Below are 19,580 nucleotides of genomic sequence, written 5' to 3'. Positions count from 1 at the left end.
TCAAAACATAAAACCTACACACCGTCATATAAATGCTGTATGCAAAACCAAGACTTTAGCTTAAGTCAGCTGTAGTTTATGTCTATTTGTGGTTTATTTGTACAGTATAAGAAAATTAAAGACATCAAGGGCACTTCATAGCAATCGATAGAGCTACAAGTATGGCTATCACCCAGTTTCAGAAATCTTAAGTGGATAAATCTTGAGTCTCAACTGACCAATTGATTCTGCATAAGCCCGCATATCATACTGTGAGTGACACCCGTCAAGGATACAGGTGCTGCTACACTAAAGGAACAACACCTCACAAAGCAGAATGGGCATCACTTGTCACTTGTAAAAGTACAAGTTCCACAAATAAAATGATTGGATGGGCTCATATGGGGAAAGGCAACCTTAAGAAAACTGGACCCAAGCCATAAAGCACTTTACATAACAATAGCAATAGCATGAACTTGGCCCAGTAACAAATTAGCACCCAGCGCAGATTTTTGAGTATAGGTGTAATTAGCTGACAGTATCTCACTCCTATAAGCAATTGTGCTGCAGCATTCTTTATTAAGTGAAGTTTATGGAAGCCTCACACAGAGTGCATTGTAGCAATCCAGTCTTGGAAGTTGCCAAGCTGAAGCTGATAAAAAGGGCTCCTAGCCACTGAAGCCACTTGGGCCTCCAGGGACAAAGAGCCCCCCCCCATGGCTGTGCAGCTCCTCCTCCATGGGGAGTGCAGCCCCACCCAGAGCAGGCAATGAACCAATTTCTCAGACACAGAACTGAAGCATATTTTGATCTGCTGGAGGCAACTTGGTAGCCAATCAAAATGTTTTTATTTGTTTAATTTAACCAACAAATCAAATACAGGCAACCCTTGCATTTACATGCATTCAATATGTGTGCAACTGCGCACGCACACACATTGCACCAAACCTGGAAGTTACCCCAAAAGCCACAAAAACATTGCAAAAAGGGTGGGGCGGGGTAGAACATTTTGTGTTTGCAGGCTTTTTCATGGTGTTTCAAATACACACAATTTCACTTGGAACATTGGGGGGGGGGTTGCCTTTCCTGCAACCCTAAATTACCAGATTACAAAAACCTCAGCCTCAAAAGAGTCCTCAGATTATAGCACTCAAAATATGTGCAAAGAGCTGCCTTGCAAAAGCAGAAGCGAAGCCAAGACCTCCCGGACCTCATGAGGGTTTTCCTACTCATGCTCACCCTCGCCAATTGCTAGAAGGAACCAGACACCATTCCTACTTATCCAAACCTGCCAATGTGTCTGGCAGGAGAGAGACTCCTATTAAAACAAGCAAACAAACAAGCCAGATTTTTGTGACTTAGCAGCTTCTGTGGCCTTATTTGCAAGGGTGCATCTGCAACTAGGTACCTGAATCGAAAGCGGGATCCCAGCCTGATAAAATCTGACCGGGTAGATTTACTGTTTGCAGGTGTGCGCAACCGAAAGAAGGCATGATGCTCCACTGCACATTTCCAGAGGTGCTTGCACGTTTTAGCATTGTCTAATCTGAAAACAAATGTGTGCTCTTGCTCTCTACCCTGTAAGACAAAAAATGGAAGCCTTGTAAGTTTTCGTGCAATCAGCTTAACAACCAATGTCACAGAAAGAGAGCTCGAACTGTCAATGGGCTGAATATCTCAGGGTCAACTGCTGAACTCCTGGGACTCTGGATACTGCCAGGTCGGATTCATTACCTGGTCATCATCTTCGACCACCACAAGGGTCAGCTTGCTCTTTTTGAAGTCCATTTTAGTGATTTTAGGCCTGGTCACATAGAAGAAAGATGATGTAAACAGTTAATTGTCAAGAGAAACAAAACATTATGTAACATATTTGTATATAAATGCTGTTTTATTATTCTCATGCTAATCTGAAGAGCCGGGGACGACGACCAATCGCTCCCTTTTTGGGGGGGGGAGAGAGATTAGTATTGAATAACAGTAAGTGTAAGTAGGAATTACTCACCAAAAAAACAAACCTATTTTGTTTGCCCCTTCAAAGATCAAGATCCCTGTTGGTGTCAAGCCAAGAGCATAGTCACAACCATCTCTTCCCTACAAGCAAACAAATGATGTTATATCAAACACAGAAAATCATCTGCAAGACGTACATTCAGAAAGTGAAAAAGGTGAAAGGAGTTGCTTTTAAGCACAATGCCTTGGAGGCAGACTGTGACCCTCGTTCCCACCCTCTGCATAAAGAAATTGCAAGGAGAAGCTCTTACCTTAACTACATGCATATCCACCCCATACATTTCTAGCCATTTGGCTTTGTTCAAGTAGCACATTTCTGCCTGTGCAGGGCTCTTTCCCCTATGAAAATGAAAGGGAGAAAAACAGTTCTTAATCAGAAGTATTGCTTCTTTCCTTCCACCAATCCTTAAGGATTCAGTTTTGGGTTTATTCACATTTCCTCTGGTCCCGATGCTTTCCTTTGGGAGAAACTGCTTTTTAGCGCTCAGTCAGAGCAAATGGCAATTCTAGTTTTTTCCCAGATTGGCATTTGCTCTGATTTAGAGCCAAAGAGCAGGTTTTCCCTGGGAAAGGAGAGGAGCCAGGGGGGAAATGCTTGGACTCGGGCCTAGAAAGTTTGAGTCAAGCACAAAACCCACTTGGACCCATGCTTTCTAGGCATGAGACAAGCAGACAAGCCCTTTGCATGTCTTAATACAGGGACCAGAAGCTGTTTATCTAGTGGGATGGAGCTGTAGCAATACCTTCCCAGCACTGGTGCTGCTGCCATTTGCTGGGTGGGAGGTGAACGAAGCGGTGGGGAGATTAATGTGGGAACACTAGCACCAGATTGGCTTTGCCAGTGTGCCCACACCACACTGACCTCCCCGCCACCTTGCCCCTCTCCCTCCTAGCAGGGATGGTCCATCCCGTTTCACCACCTGAGGCAAAATGGGAAGGTGCCATCTTCACCACTTGCCCCTCCGCCACAGCCTTGCTTATTGGGGCAGCACAGCGGAAGCTGCTGGCGTGGTCTTGCTGGAAGCAGAAACTGCAGCCGCTTCTCGTTTCTCCAGTGATAGTGGTGGGGCAACCACACCCCGACACAGGAGCAGCAGCGGCAGTGGTGAGATCTAGTTAGAATTCCGTAAGATCTCCCCGCTACTGCTGCTTCTCCTCTCTTCTCCAGCAGCAGCAGGGGCAGGCAGGTGCCCTTCGGGGCTTCCTCAGTCTGCCTCGTGGGCAAGCCACCCCTGCCTGCTGGTAGGGAGGCTAGAGTTGTAGCTCTGCACACACTGGGTGAGCCAGTTCTGACAGAGAGCTCAATTTACTTCTTTGCTGGTATCTCTCTCTCTCTCTCTCTCTCTCTCTCTCTCTCTCTCTCTCTCTCTCTCTCTCTCTCTCCCTCCCTCCCTCCCTCCCTCCACAGGGCAGGCTCTAGGTAGACCCCCGGTGGCGCGGTGTGCTAGGGCGCCGGGCGGCTTTGCCGCGCGGAAACCATGCTGCACCCTGCAAGGGCGGGGGCGCCGGAGCGATCTCCGCCCCTCAGCACCAGGGGGCGTGACCTGCTCAAGACTGCCCTGTCTCTCCACATGCTAAATTGCAGATAAAATCAGGTATCTTCCCACCATACCTGAATTCTTTCCACTTCTGAAAGATTTCAAATTCCATCGCTTCAGTTTGATTAGGAGTAAATAGGAATTCTGAAACAAGTTCTGGAGTGTGTTCGGGGAGCTCACATTCGCCAAGCTCAGCTGTCAAAAGTTGGAAATTCCAAATAAGATATCGCATGGAAGTAGATTATAAACACTGCTATCTTTTCCAAGATAAGGTGTTATTAAAAAACACCTTCTCCATTTAAGTTTTCCAGCTTAAACAAATTCAGAGCAAGAGAGCAATAAGCAACAGAGAAAGTTAGCATATAGATATTCTGGTCTGTGGGGAAAGGTCTTATTTGGATTTGTAACACAAAATCATTGGGTACTCCTGGATTTGTTATGAGTATTAAGAACATATAAAAAATAAATAATTTCACTTGAAAGAAAGCCATTAGATTAAGCGGAACAACCTCTTGTCCTAAAGAGGAACATCCATTGAATGCTAAGGGAGGGAGCAGGTTTGCTTTCAGTCACCATGCTCCCTGCTGCTCATGTGCCCAGGAGCCATGCCACGCCAGCTGTGCATTCAACCTTGCACATATGAGTTGATTTGGATCCCACCCCCTTGTACGAAAGAGCCCTATGTACCAAATGCACAGGTGTCAAATGCTGGGTGCTCTTTTCCAGAGGCGGGGAGAGAATGTAAAAGAGCAACTATGTGAAAAAACATCACATTTTTTCTCTTATTTGAAAGATCTCTAGAACAACTGCATTTTATGAACAGATCATTTCTTAATTTCCTTGGTAGCAATATTCATTCTTTATCCCAAGAGTTATTGGCATTGTATATATATTCTCCTCTCTTGTTTCCACTAAGCCAATTCATATTATTTCAAATGAACAAATTTAAGTATTACAACCAAGCCATTTACTATTTCTGTGAAAGCATTATTTCATAGAAACATGGTTAGCAATTTGGGACAGGAACTGAAGCCTGACATACATACATACATACATACATACATACATACATACATACATACATACGAGTTTTAGCTGTCAGTCCCCTGTCAGCAATTAACGTGTAACTATGGGAGAGTTTTCACAGGCTGCAGACTTTCTGAGAGGCAAAGGCTACTGGGAAAGAGAAAGACTGCCTTCTCTTGGAAGGCAAGAACTACAGAACCCATTACTTTCCCCCCCCCCTTAAAGTTCAGTTCAAATAAAGTTCAAACAGGCAGTATGTAGGTCTACGCTGTCTGCAGTGGTTCCAGGCACCACCATAGCTCCGACACGTGGCCTTTGGCAGCCATATGTGAATGAGCAACCAACACTTCGAACAGACTTCAGTTGTTAACGGACATACCTTGGAGACACAAAGCAGAGAGTTCTACAGCTGTTTCATAAGGGCATTTCAATCTGTAAAAAAAGATACAAATATTTCAGTAAACAACAATAATCCCTCACAAAGAAGCCCCCCTCCACTCCATCAATTAAACTCAACATTATTATTTATTAATAACATTTCATATTATTTCTCTTAAATGATATTCAGTGTGGCCAACTGCAAACGATTTGATATGCAATCCAATTACAGTAGTAACAAGTGAAACCATTTTAAAAAACATTTTATGAGTTCTCCTGCAATGTTAAAACGCCATATCCATGAACTCCATATCCATGGAGTATGGAATGCTTAAATAAATAATTTTTGGCTGGCCATGGCTGTGGCTGCCAGAGCATGCAAGTCCCCCGCCCCTAGTTTTTGCTGAGGGGCTAACTCTATGCTTGGGTATTACCACTTCGTGCACACAGAAAACTAGCATTCAAGGGAAAACGTTTTTGGCCTTGCAGTCTCCCTATGCTAATTTTCTATGTGCAGGAAACTGCTCTATGTAAAGAATCATTTGGCCATATGAGCTCCCACTGACAGGATGGAGGAGTACAACCTAGAGACGGATTACCACCCTTGTAGTGGTAAAGCTTGGTTAAACAGCAGGTACAAGCCTTGCCGTTTTCCCATTCTGCACGTGCCAGATCAGAAGTGAGGGTGACCTGCCAAGCCCACTTAATGGACCCCGATTCATGTTTCCCTTCTATGGAAAGGGGGTTGGGAAACAGAGCAAACTCCTATTACACCAGTAATTCAGACCTCCCCACCACACACACCATTATACAGTATTTACATGCGTAATAGTGTAACCACTGCCAACCCTAATCTTAGCATGTAAGAGCTTTTCATGCCCTTTCAAAACGACAGGTGAAATGCTTACTATTAGCTGCAAATATAACATGTTACTTTGTTTATTTCCATGAGGAAGAAGGAAGTCGATCAAAGGATTTTACACACTCCATGTAACAATTAACCAATCAAAAAGGAACTCTTTCAAAAGCTCGTGAAGAAAGATCAACTTTCCCCCAAGGACTCTACAGAGAAAGGCTCTCTGTTGTTGATCAAGGCTGCAATCCTTAGCACCTAGGGCTCATCCACACATTCTAGTCACAGGTCCAAGCTTTCCACTGACAAAACTGCATTTTGCCACTGAATCAGAGCAAATGGCAGAAAACCCAATTGCCATTTGCTCCTGTCATGGATTTAGGCACAGAGCATCATGGGAACTGCAGAGATTCATGGGACTTTGGCCATCGAGAGGGAGAATGGCCTGGGAAAGTAAACTTCTGAACCTTAAGAGAAAGATTTCTGACTCCTTTGATCCCGTGTAACCTTGCAGCTGTGAAATCTCCCATTCCTGTGCGATAAGAAATTAGGGAGGAAACTCTGTCCGGTGTGCTCTGAGAACTGAAGGCGTTAATTGCCCTGCAGGTTGATTAATGGGTAAACACAAGACATCTGTGTAGCCTCTATTTGATTGACAAGACTAACGGTTGTGGGTCCTTTGATTGGATTATTCAAACCTCAACTCTAACATAGATTGGATAATGATCCATAAGCCCATGTGGAACACCTTAAGAGTTCTGGGGATTTAAGTCTGTTAGAGATGAGCTTCTTTGGTTCCTTTTGTCTTGCAAAATGGCCCAGCAAGGTACTGCTGTCCTGTTCGTCTTCAAAGAGCCCGAGAGAGACTGAGGTCTGCTGTTGGCTCTTGACTGCAATTTGCCGGGATGGAGAGATGCAGTCTTGGATCAATCTTATTCCAAGTTTGTACTTGTAAGTTAGCTATTCCTTTCTTGTTTTATCTTTGTATTCCCTTTATTTGAGAACTGCTGCATGTTACTTTGTTTATGCTATTTTATAATAAATAGTTAAAAGAGATTTTTTGTGGATTTTGGTCCTTTCTGGTCGCATTGCTAAACCCAGTCCTAGGCTGCTTTGCCCTCTACCAGGCAGAACGTGTATTTTTGTCCCGGAGGTCTGTAAGGGGACCTTCCCGGGTGGTGGCAGCGATACCGGTTTAAAGAAGTGTTTTGAAACCCCGTTCGAGCCATAGAGGTACAGCCAGACCCTTCCCCGGGTAATAGAGCAGCCCAGCAGCCTCCGGAGGGAGAGTGGGCAGTGCTAAGGGGAAAGAGGTTGAGGGTACTGACGGGCACGAACATCACAGCTCCAGTTAAGGGGTACAATGTTTTCCTGGGGAAACACTGGGACCAAAAAAACATCAAAACCACTCGGACACGGACCTGGAAAGCCTGGTCCTGTGCCTAGAAGCACGGAGTAAAGGAAAGTATGAATGAGCTCTTACAAGGGAGAAAGGTTTATTGCAACCCTAAACATACTTACATAGCTAGGAGTAATTCCCACTGAATTCAGCAGGACTTGCTTCTGAATAAACTTGGTTAGGATTGCATGCTGTGTGTCCGACTGGGCAGAATGGGAATAAATACACTCAGGATTGCTCTGCAAAACTCTCCACTTTCATCGGATACAGGTGGAAATCAGTTAAACTTCCATTGGCTTTTATTAAGGCATCACTTCCTTTTCAAAAATACATTTTGGAGCAGAGAGTTGGAGTTAGAAAAGGCATGTGAGCAGGCTCCATTTGGGATGACATCTGCTATTCATGTTGACAGTAAAACAGAGGGACAAAGTTTCACTTGCACTATACAACTGCTTTCTCCTCCATTGAACTGGTCTGTCAACTCAGATCTTCATCTGAGGCTCGTGGCAAGCTGCTACGTCTTTCAAACAGTTGGTAGGGGCATGGCTTCCAGAAAGCAAGCCTTTCCTCTGGCAATGTCAAGGTTCAGGGATTAAACCACTTCTGTTGCAACGGGACACCATGACGGAAACCAGATCACACAGAAACACCGTTTACCTTCCTGCCACAGCGGTACCTATTTATCTACTTGTGCCAGCATGCTGTCAAACTGCTACGGTAGGTTGGCAGGAGCTAGGACAGAGCAATGGGAGCTCACTCTGTTGCAGGGAGTTGGACCGCTGACCTTCTGATCAGCAAGCCCAAGAGGCTCAGTGGTTCAGACCACAGCGCCACCCGCTCCCCAATATGCAGAGCAGTGATGTGCAAACTTTCCTTTCATCTTAGCTCAGATTAGTGTCATCTGAGTATGGGAAGGTACTTAACACAGACACATACAGACACACCAGAAGAGGAAGATGGAACACTTTTGTCTTCTGTTCCCAACATCCCAGGTCACTGGCCATGCTGGTTGAGAATGACAGAGACCAACAGCAGGTTCCTCACTCTTGTCAAGTGACTTGAAGTGTTTTTGCATAGGTGGGCTAACTCATGGCTCCCAGATGTTGCTGGACTCAGACAGCCCATCCGCATGGACATCGGTGGTGATGGGAATTGGAGTGCTGCAACATCTGGAGGAACAAAGATTAGCCACCCTTATTTTATTACTTAATGAAATGTTATGTCAGGTGACAGCAGTGCTTTGAGTGATTAAGAATTTGAGTTCTCCTTTCTTATTAGGTTTTGGTTTCCAATTGATACACTTCACTTTGAGCATCTCCTCCAGAAAAATGGGACTCAGGTTCAAGAAATACAAAAAGAAAAATAGGAACGTACTTTCCTGAAAGAACATCTTGCCGCAGCTGTAATACAAACAGGTACCTAGCAAATACACAAGAAAAAGAAAAAAAGATCAATCATGTTTCCCAAGAGTTCCCCAGCCTGTGAAACAATAAAACCCTTTTGGATCACAACTTTTTAAAAAGGTCCTAGCAACAGTTCTCATACCGCACCAAAAAGCACTTCAAATAAAACCAAATGTATTATTTCAGAGTAGTGTATGAACTGCCTGCATTCCATGACTTCCAGAATATTTGTATGTTCTTGGAAAGAAGAACCAGAACTTATTCCACTCATGGATGTTTCTTACTGACCTTGTTATGTATGAATTAGTTATATAAACATTTGGGTCAGAATAAAGCACCCCTTTCCTCTTACTCCAGTAGATGTTGAGGAGATTCAGCAGCCTCCCGTATCCCCAAAGCTGTGAAGTCCAACTGTAGAACCCCAGTTCACCATAATAGCACACAATTTATTTTATTCTTTGACTACTGAAGTGCCAGCCACTGTGGCAGGTTATCAGCATGCAGGGAAAGTGACTCTGTACAGTGGTGCCTCGCTTAACGAATGCCCTGTAAGACGAAATTTACGCTTAAAGAAAGGATATTTCGAGCGGAGGTTGCCTCGCTAGACGAATTCGTTTTACGAAAAATTCATCTAGCAAATCGTGGTTTCCCATAGGAATGCATTGATATTCAATTAATGCGCTCCTATGGGCAAAAATTTTTTTTTAAAAAAAATGCAATGCATTCCTATGGGATTCGCTAGATGAATTTTTCGCTATAAGAATAGACCCGTGGAACGAATTAAATTCGTCTAGCGAGGCACCACTGTACTGTATTTCAAGGGCCCAGGCTTTACCCCCACCTTTTAGGTGTGTCCCACCTTTGCTCCACATAATTCAATGGCAGTCACTGGTGACAGAGCCCACTCTTATTGGCAAAGATCAAGGATGGAGAATCTGTGGCCGTCAAGGTATCATGGGTCTCCAACTCCCACCAGTCCCAGCCAGCATAGTCAATGGTTAAGGATGGTAGAAGTTGGAGTTTAACACCTGGAGGTTCCTCACCTCTCACTCTGCTTTTTTTGGTCACGCTACAGTGTGACAGTATCTTAGGAACTTGCATATACCTAAAGCTAAATGTTCATCAAATTTGACAAGTTTAGGAACATAACACTGCAGCTCTTTCCTCCTTCCCACTGTACCCTACTCATCCAACAATGAAGTTACTGACATGCCAAATCTGGCCCTCCCTTCTCTTCCAGAAACCAAACATAGCCAGGCTCTGAGGAAGAAGAAAGAAATATTTACCCACACGCCTGAAAAAGAAGGTACACATCAGGCGAAGGTGGGGAAAGAGGGGATTCTGCCCAACCATCTGCCGCACTGCCTGTTCACTTGTGGAGTCTCTGGGTGAGTGAATAGGGAGAGTTGGGTTTCTTTTTGGGCCAGTTAGACTCTAGCTAGCTAGGCCTCAGAGAAGAAAGAACGAACAACCAAGCCATGCCAGCTGCTGGAGATGAGTCAGGGGCTTCACACTCCAGGTGAATCAAGAGGACAACTCTCAAACCCTGACAGCTTTTGCAGGAGTAGGGGGTGCTGGGTAAGGCAAGAGGTATCCAAGTTTCCTTATAAGGAACCAGAACCTAGGAGACATCTCAGTGTACTATAATGGAACTAGTGAGGAAAAAGTCAAGGCACAATGAAACTAGGTAGGGAGAATGCTACTGTACCACCTTTTCCAACATGACCTGACCTGAAAATGCCACTCCTAGATGCCTCTCTCATGGTTTGGACTCCAGACCAGGGTGGGGTGGATTACCTGTCTTTGGAGAAGACAGACAGAAAACCCATCAGTCAGGTTATTTTTCTCTCTCAACCAGATGGCAGATGAGAGCGAGTGTGTGAGCACCATCCCTTTAAAGAGGGAAACAAGACCCTTCCTATCTGACAAGGGTGATCCTTGCTCCCTGTCATGAGGCAACAGCACCATCCCATCCAACCTCTGACATAATTAAGCCTCCAGTTTTAGAATTACAGAATGCAGGAAGGACAAGACAGCATCTTGTGTGTGTTTTCCAGAGACTATGTAGGAAAAAATAAGTCAAAATCTTATAAGAAACTGGATACCAACTGCTTCATAAGACTCTCTTGATACAGACTGTGACCCAGCATCCTTTAGCCATGTGAAAGATAAGGAGATCTGAGAGCTGCCCTCCTTAGCTGTTGGCAATGGCTAGTTATTCCCAGTGTCTGTGTTTAATGAACATGGAGTCTAGTGTCACAGATAAACCAGGGAGAAAGAAGGTACTCGAATGAAGCTTAACCACAGTTAAGACAAAACCATTCCTTGATATTCTGAAGATACAGTCACAAGCACAGAATTGTTTTCAACCATTGCTAAATCGTGTCAATCCTCCATGAACATGGTCCCTACAGACACCAAACTCAATAAGAATACAAAAGATCCCGTACTTTGTGACAGCCCGCTTAACACACATTTAGGCAAAAGTTGCAACATAACTCTATTAAACAGAACATTGTTAATAATGGTGGGCTTGATTTAAATCAAATAGATTTAAATCACAATTTAAATCATGATTTGAATCGCTAGTCAGTAAGACTTGATTTAAATCTTTTTTCCCCCAGAAAGACTCATTCTTGCTGGTATAATCTTAATATTTACAACCAGATGAAGGTTTCATTTTTGGAATAATAAATGTTCAAAGTAGTTTTTACAGTTATATCAAAAATTACTGATTTGGTTATACTATTAGAAATACATAGATAATTATGAAAATATTGTGAGGTTTAAAAGTTAAGTGTTTATGTTTCGACAACTCTTCTGCTGAACTTTATTGGAAGGGAAAATAATAATCATTTCCTTAATAACAATTTAAACAATTTATTTAACTAAAAAATTAATATTATAGCATATGTATCCATGTTTGTTAACTGATGTGGTGAGAGATTTGAGTGCCTGGCGTGCTATGGTCCATGGGGTCACGAAGAGTTGGACACGACTAAACGACTAAACAACAACAAGGCGAGCCCCGGGAAGAAGGGCCTGGAACCAGTGAACTCTTATTAGTTGACCTGCAGGCACTTCAAGGTCTTGCCAAGGACTTACAGTTCCCAGTTACTATTTCCACAAACCCTTTGGATTTGCTTCTACATTCAGGTGCCTCTTCTGTACAGTGAAGTGTCAGTGCAGTTGCTGGAACCCAGTGGGATTGGGAAGAGCCTTCAGCACTTGCCTCAAGTCTGAGCTGCACAGACATGCAACTGACTTGCACAATTATTACACAAAGATCCCAGGACTTGCGGAATATTCTGCTTACAAGGTTGCACTTTCATTTTCACTGCTTCACACTTAGCTACTTGGGCAGATCTATTCCACTCCAAACAATCTATTCACTGAACCTCTTGGAACTTAGCATTTAAGAGGTATGGGGTTGGTTCTGTGTACTGCATATAAATTTGCAAAGGAACAATGGGATTAAGGTTTTCTCCTGAACTCTGTATGTTTATTTTATAACATTTTTCCTGTGAAGAAAATGCATGTTATCTCTGCAGACACAAATTCACACTTTTGAGAACTGCAGAAACAAGCATCTGTGATAATATCTTCTCATTAGAAAAACTGCCCCAAATAATCTTACAGAAGCCTCTGGAAGAGCATGACATTGTGAATGGATTAATGGAATTCATTTACCGAAAAAAATTTAAACACTGCATATAAAGCCTCATGCTACATAATTAGAAACAAATCCTAATTTCTGATGGACTATAATGTAACTTAAATAGAAAACTATCTTTAGAAAGATTTTTCCTCCAAAAACATTTTATTTAAAAAAATCTGATTTAAATTTAAAAATTCATTTTTAAAATCTTTTTTTAATTAAAAAAAAACCCCATTTATTTTTATCCACCCTGGTTAATAAAACCAACCCCAAATTTATCCTCAACTCTACCCTCCTTTCCAGATGTTTGGGTTGCAACTCAAAATCACTTCCTACCTTGTGAATTCCTCATGGAGGTTGTTTGGCTCCGATGAATAGTATTTGATTCGAAAGTGCAACGTATATGGTGGCCCAACTATATGAAGAAATGTTTTTAAATGTTAAAAGCCAGAAGCCATGCAGTAACTAATACAATAATTCTATTATAATGAAGGAAGGTCTTTGGTGAAAGTGCTGAAGCCTTTGGCGTGAGCAGGGCTGATGTCACAAAGGCTGAGCAGTGATGCTGTCAGTCACAGACAGACTAAGCAGGATAGGGGAGCAGAGGTGGCCATGGACAGAGAAACAGGAGTCTGAGAGCATAACTAGATGTAATTATGGCAGCTGTGTTTGTCTCATCACAGATTTGCCGGGGGGGGGGGAGCAAAAAAGCTGCCTTAGTAGCATTTGGAAGCAGCCCCTCTGATTCAGATCCACTCCATTCGCTAGTCATCCCAATCTGATCCATTAAATCGGAAGCTCCATCTCTCTCCCCTCCTTGACTATAAATTTCCTTTTCAAACAGAGTGGATTAAGCCTGCCAAATTTCAGGCAGCTCCATTCAGTGGGGGTTTATGCAGGAAACCTTTTATTTTAAAAAGTGGATTAAAATTGTAGGTATGGTGAAATTTCAGGTGGCAGCACAGCAAAAGTGGACTCCGTGCTGTACAGAAAGTAAGTTGGGTTGCTACTATTACATCTTGTTCTATCTTAAGAAAAGGAAAGGTGGAGTGGAGGAGGCGACAGCTTGAAGTAGAACGGCCGAGGGGGGCTTGAGGAAAGGGCAACACAGAAGGCAGGAAGCGAACAATGGTGGACAGACTGGACCATAGGTGTAAGAACTAAAGGAGAAGAAATAGATCATGAACATCACTGGTTGAAATATGCTTCAGCTGGGAGACTTAGGTAGGTACTCTATCGTAAATGCCTTTACGGAAAATTTGTGTGTGGTAATGTGCTCTAAGAAGCAGTGTAACTTTTTTATTTAAGGGGCTCATCTCAGTGCACATTTACATTGCATATAAATTACTCTTCCAGTGTATATTCACTCCACATCCACATTCAACTAACTATTAACAGAGCACAGAAACACAGGACATTTCAAATACTCAGTAAATACGGAGTAAGAAGAGCAGAGGTGGACTAAAAGACTGCACTTCACTACAGAACTACCAGTCAATTGCTAGTCCAGGGATTAGCCTGATTCAACAAGGCACTTCTTGAGTTTTAAATCAAGAGTGCACACTTGGGATCTATGTGATCAGATCAGCCAAGCCAATCAGAAGTTTGCATTCTTGCTTATCAGAAAGCAGTCTGAAAGCCCTTATCAAACTTAATTAAGAGCTCTTGGTGGACTTCGATCAGGCCAAAGGTGATCAAGTTCATACCTGTTTACGGTAGTTTCATCAGCTCTGTATTGTGGTCCCAGATGGGGAACTACCAAATAGCATATCATTAATCTGATCAAGAGAAAACTACAGAAAGAGGCAGTATGGGGGGGGGCGAACGTGCTTAGGGACCTTACACAAACACCTTTCAACTAGTGAGCAACATGGCAAATTGTGGGCAACGTGAATCTGTAATTTGAAAAATATGAAATATTTAGCAACGACTCAAGAATTAGATTCACCATACTTACTTTTGATTTGCTTCTTAATGGGTTTTGAATGGTCTAGCCAGTGCTAGGAAAAGAAAATCGTTTTTTAAAAAAGGAAGGACTCTGCTTGTTTTTAATAGCTCAGAAAGAAACATAGAAAGAATACCATATTCAATAAGCATTTGCACCATTTCCATATGCTGCTTCCACCCCAATCATTTACAGTGGTACCTCTACTTACGAATGTTTCTACTTACGAACGGAGCTCAGTCCGCCATCTTGGATGCAGTTTAGATAGGATTTTTTTTCTACTTATGAATTTTTAGATAGGGTTGCTTCGACTTATGAATTTTTTCTCCCAATGCATTCCTATGGGATTTGACTAACAAATTTTTTCGACTTACGAATGTGCGTTTGGAACGCATTAAATTCGTAAGTAGAGGTACCACTGTAGTGTGGAATAACTGCACTTTTTAAGTGTGGCATGTACAGAGCACCACTGAATAATACCATCCTTCATATCGCCTGCATTTCTTACTTTTTACGCCACAGAAAAATCTAATATTTTTTTAAAAGTCCAGAACAGTAGCACCATCAGTCCCTAGCAGTGCTCGTCTGTTTTTCTTGAGAGATGTGACTTTGGCTTGGGTAATGTCTGGAGCTGATCCTTATATGCCACAACTGTTAAGGGATGGAGGAGGCTCAATTTCCTCTTTTAAAAAGAAAAATAACCTTATGACACATGCGGATATGATACGTGAGAGGTACTGAACTGACTCAGTGGTGTGTCCAAACTTTTTTCAAAGAGGGCCAGATTTGATGAAATGAAGGGTCATGAGGGCCAACCAAAAGGCCGACCAAAGTTGTTATTGCATTTAGGATTGAAGTTGTTGAGGTTGCCAGAGGGGGGCCGGATTACGCCCCCAAAACAGACTTTGGACATGCCTGGCTTAGAGCATAGGTGGGGAAAGGTTTTACCGGTTTCTCAGTACAACTACTGATCAGCCCCACTTCCCACTCTAAAGCAGGGTGGGGAAGCCTGCGGCCCTCTCCATGTTGTTGGACTGAAACTTCCACAAACCATGGCCATTGGCTACGTTGACTGGGACTTATGTGAGCTGCAGCCCAGCTACACTTTGGAGGGCCACAGGCTCCCCACTCCAGCTTAGAGCTGGAAGTGGGGGTGATCAGAAGTTGTATTGAGAAACATGTAAAGCCTTCCCCTCAAAAACAGGAGAACTGAAAGGGAAATCTACCTTGGAAAAGCTTCAAAAATAGGGAGTCCTTTCACTGTTTGCATACTATGGGGCTGAGTGCCTGCCCCAACTTCCCTTCCCTATACTAGTCCACTCCCCTGTGCCTCCCCAGCCTCTGGACCAAGCCGAGTGAGGTTGCCTGATGGATAAAAGCTCCATCCACATTAGATAGGAAGAGCCCAAATATTTTGGGGTGTTTTTTTTAAATCCCCATTCTCATTGTGCAATGAGCTCCTCTTCAAATCTCAACAGATAAATCTCACCAAAAAAGGGAAAATAAATATAAATACTGTAAATAAATAAAAATGAAATATAGGTGTGTTTGCATTTATTTATTTTAAAAACTGAACACACAGAACAGAGCACTAAAATAGCATGACAACAGGGAGGAGGAAACAGCCTCAGGAAACAATGAATAGAAGTAGCCACTTCAAATTGGGGTGTGTGTGTCCACTTTTAACACACACGCTCCTTTGAGAGGTGGAGGTGCTTTACAAGATCTCCTGTATACAATTCACCCAGGGAGCAAGGAGCACAGCTATTTGCTGTTAATCATTCAAAGAACATTGTCACTTCAGTTACCAAAAAGAAGCCATGGATAATTCAGGCAACTTCTGGCTTTAGCAAATCTCTATTGTGTCATCTCTGCTAGATGATACAAATTGAATTCCGAGTGTTTTGATTTCTTCCTCTGTAGAGTTGAAGCCTGATAATTAAAAATGTTATTGCAACTCAAGTAAATGACTTCTCTATTCAGAAAGAAGCTAGTATGGTATTTTGGAAGTGACAGTTTCAGATAGTCTCAGATTACCCTCTAAGCATCAATTCTTCTAAAATGCCAGCACAATTTCCATTTGATACCAAGGGCAATTCAGTCTGCTAAAGAAACAGAACTATTCTGTACTCAAAGCTAGTTTGTATGTGGGTGCAATTTCTCAGCCTTGAAGCCACAATAACCCCAAAAGAGACAAGCCTAAGAGCTTTAGGTCTGCCAAAGCCATTACACTGTGAGAAGGATTTCACCCCTAATATTTTGCCACACCTTTCCTTGACACAAAAGTTGTTCAATGTGCAGGAAGTTTTAAGTGGAGGCTTGACAGCCATCTGTCAGGAATGCTTTGATGGTGTTTCCTGCTTGGCAGGGGGTTGGACTGGATGGCCCTTGTGGTCTCTTCCAACTCTATGATTTTATGTGTGAGTGCCTGGAGGTGGTTGGAGGATGGATGGCGGCTAACAGATTGAGCTTGAATCCTGACAAGACAGAAGTACTGTTTGTGGGGGACAGGAGGCGGGCAGGTGTGGAGGATTCCCTGGTCCTGAATGGGGTAACTGTGCCTCTGAAGGACCAGGTGCGCAGCCTAGGAGTCATTTTGGACTCACAGCTGTCCATGGAGGCGCAGGTCAATTCTGTGTCCAGGGCAGCTGTTTATCAGCTCCATCTGGTACGCAGGCTGAGACCCTACCTGCCTGCAGACTGCCTCACCAGGGTGGTGCATGCTCTAGCTTGGACTACTGCAATGCGCTCTATGTGGGGCTACCTTTGAAGGTGACCCAGAAACTACAACTAATCCAGAATGCGGCAGCTAGACTGGTGACTGGGAGCAGCCGCCGAGACCACATAACACCGGTCTTGAAAGATCTACATTGGCTCCCAGTACGTTTCCGAGCACAGTTCAAAGTGTTGGTGCTGACCTTTAAAGCCCTAACTAAATGGCCTCGGTCCAGTATACCTGAAGGAGCGTCTCCACCCCCATCATTCTGCCCGGACACTGAGGTCCAGTACCGAGGGCCTTCTGGTGGTTCCCTCGTTGCGAGAAGCCAAGTTGCAGGGAACCAGGCAGAGGGCCTTCTCGGTAGTGGCACCCACCCTGTGGAGCGCCCTCCCACCAGATGTCAAAGAGAAAAACAACTACCAGACTTTTAGAAGACATCTGAAGGGAGCCCTGTTTAGGGAGGCTTTTAATGTTTAATCAATTATTTTATTGCATTTTTCTGTTGGAAGCCGCCCAGAGTGACTGGGGAAACCCAGCCAGATGGGTGGGGTATAAATAATAAATTATTATTATTATTATTATTATTATTATTATTATTATTATTATTATTATTATGATTCTAAGTTTATGATACAAACAAGTGTTCCAAGCATGTGCACTAAAAGCACTACTCGGAAACGGTTCTGTAATGAAGAGAGCTGTAATTTGTTTATCTACTGAAGATGGAGATTTGCCCCAAGTCACATATGACTTCCTGGCAGACTTTGAAAGTGACAGATTCAAGCGGATTTTGAAGTGCCTCCAGTTGGAGGGGAAAACCATCCCACATAACATAGCTCAGATTAGCCCTCAACCTCATTTCTATACCTTTTCCTTTGTAACATGTCTACTAAAAACCTCTATAACTTGATAGGCAGATGAAAGGGGAGCACAAATTGGTGGAAAGATCCCCGGGAACGACCACACCAAACCAATCACCGTACAGTTAATAAGAAGGCTTCTTTGCAAGGATCAAAAGGGGAGAAAGAGAGTGAGCCTCAGAGCACAGATCAGTCTTGCATATCTGCAGGAAAACAAGCAAGCTCTGCTCAGGTGGAAGGAGGTGCTAGCAGTATTGATCACTTCCCTCACTAGGTGGAGGGTCCTGGAGAGCAAATTTGTAATGACATACTGTCTTTCTCATTTGAATCCCTACTCTCGGGCTTCATTCTTGTACTACTTATTTGGCTTCTTACATCCCACTAGAGGAAATATGCAAAACACAGCTACACAGCCAATAAAGAATACATTTCTATACCGTAGCATCCCATACCCTCTCTCAGTAGAATGCAGCCAGGATGTAAAAATGCTTCTCATACCTCTAAATGCAAGATATATCTTATTGGCATAAGAGCCAGACCCACTAGCTGCCACAGGGCAATTCTGAAACTTGTGCCAGTTTTCTGACCTAGTCGAGAAACAATGGTCTACCTGGCACACAACATTATATAAACAAGCTCTTCCTTATCAGAGCTTTTAGTATATGCTTCTGGACACCTTAATTACCATAAAACAAAGGTCATTTACATACCAAAATCTGGGATGTGTCCATGAACTGAAGGCCAAAGTAATCCGTTTCCACAAGGTCCAAATGGTACACAATCTGGTCAAATAAATCCTGCCCTTTTGCATGTTTCTACAAGAAAGGATTATATAAAAAGGAGGAAATATAGTTACATGCCTGTTTCATACAAGCAGTATTTATTTGCTGACATCTGACAACTTCAACATAATTTTGTGTTTTCAGCAGAATGGTAGTAAAGAAAAAGTACAACAGCATAACAAACTCGTTAATACAGAAAGTTAAAACAAAATAAAAAATTCCTTCCAGTAGCACCTTAAGATACCAACTAAGCTTGTCATTGGTATGAGCTTTTGTGTGCATGCACACTTCTTCAGATACAGAAAGATACAGAAAATTAAAGCAACTGGAGCAGCAACAGCCTGTTCAAATAGACAGTAAAAGCAAACTACTCTGAGTTAAAGATGCTTACAGTAGCAGTTCTTAAATGCCAGGGGGTGGGGTGGGTTTTGCCTAAATCAGGCATCCCCAAACTGCGGCCCTCCAGATGTTTTGGCCTACAACTCCCATGATCCCTAGCTAACATGACCAGTGGTCAGGGTTGATGGGGATTGTAGTCCAAAACATCTGGAGGGCCAAAGTTTGGGGGTGCCTGGCCTAAATGGTAGTAATGAGGTCTGGACTTCCTTGAAGTAGGCATTCCAAAGGCAAGGAGCCACCAAAGGATAAGGCATAATCTCTGGTCGCTCCTCACTATATTTCAGAAAGCAAGGGCACCCCGCAAAAAGTGCCAGGCGATACTTTCAGGAAGTGGACAGATCAAAAGAGCAGATGGCAGTCCAATAAATATTTGGGTCCTGATTTCTTTGTCCAATCCCTAGGTCCAAACACCTAGCTACAGTGTTCTGGACTAACTGCAATTTTGGACTCTCTTCAAAGGCAGCCCCACATAAAGTGCATTGCAGTAATCCAGTCTCAAGGTTACTGGCCCTCCTGATAGGAGTGGAAAATCACAGAAAAATGGTGTCTCCAGTCCCCAGCCCAAGAACTTATCCAGAAGCATATCATGGTCAAGGATATAAAAGCTACTGAGGGATCCAGTATAATC

At 43.2% G+C, this 19,580-nt stretch overlaps 1 protein-coding gene across 3 annotated transcripts in view; it reads right to left on the bottom strand.

Annotated features, from left to right (window-relative positions):
- The window catches only part of LOC118094226 (band 4.1-like protein 4B), a 74,337-nt gene that overhangs the window by 9,792 nt on the left and 44,965 nt on the right, over positions 1 to 19,580 (bottom strand). For all 3 annotated transcript variants that reach the window (XM_060282167.1, XM_035134398.2, XM_060282168.1), the window contains exons 2-11: positions 18,482 to 18,586; positions 14,205 to 14,247; positions 12,584 to 12,662; positions 8,561 to 8,605; positions 4,936 to 4,988; positions 3,605 to 3,725; positions 2,244 to 2,331; positions 1,985 to 2,073; positions 1,714 to 1,783; positions 1,388 to 1,557 (exon numbers count right to left, since the gene is read on the bottom strand). In XM_060282167.1, coding sequence (XP_060138150.1) covers positions 1,388 to 1,557; positions 1,714 to 1,783; positions 1,985 to 2,073; positions 2,244 to 2,331; positions 3,605 to 3,725; positions 4,936 to 4,988; positions 8,561 to 8,605; positions 12,584 to 12,662; positions 14,205 to 14,247; positions 18,482 to 18,586 — 863 coding nt within the window. The remainder of the gene's footprint in view (positions 1 to 1,387; positions 1,558 to 1,713; positions 1,784 to 1,984; positions 2,074 to 2,243; positions 2,332 to 3,604; positions 3,726 to 4,935; positions 4,989 to 8,560; positions 8,606 to 12,583; positions 12,663 to 14,204; positions 14,248 to 18,481; positions 18,587 to 19,580) is intronic.

The sequence above is a fragment of the Zootoca vivipara genome, chromosome 13, assembly GCF_963506605.1.
Source record: "Zootoca vivipara chromosome 13, rZooViv1.1, whole genome shotgun sequence".
Lineage (NCBI taxonomy): Eukaryota > Metazoa > Chordata > Lepidosauria > Squamata > Lacertidae > Zootoca > Zootoca vivipara.
The sequence above is the reverse complement of the archived record's forward strand: the minus strand, read 5'-3'. Positions and strand labels throughout refer to the sequence as shown.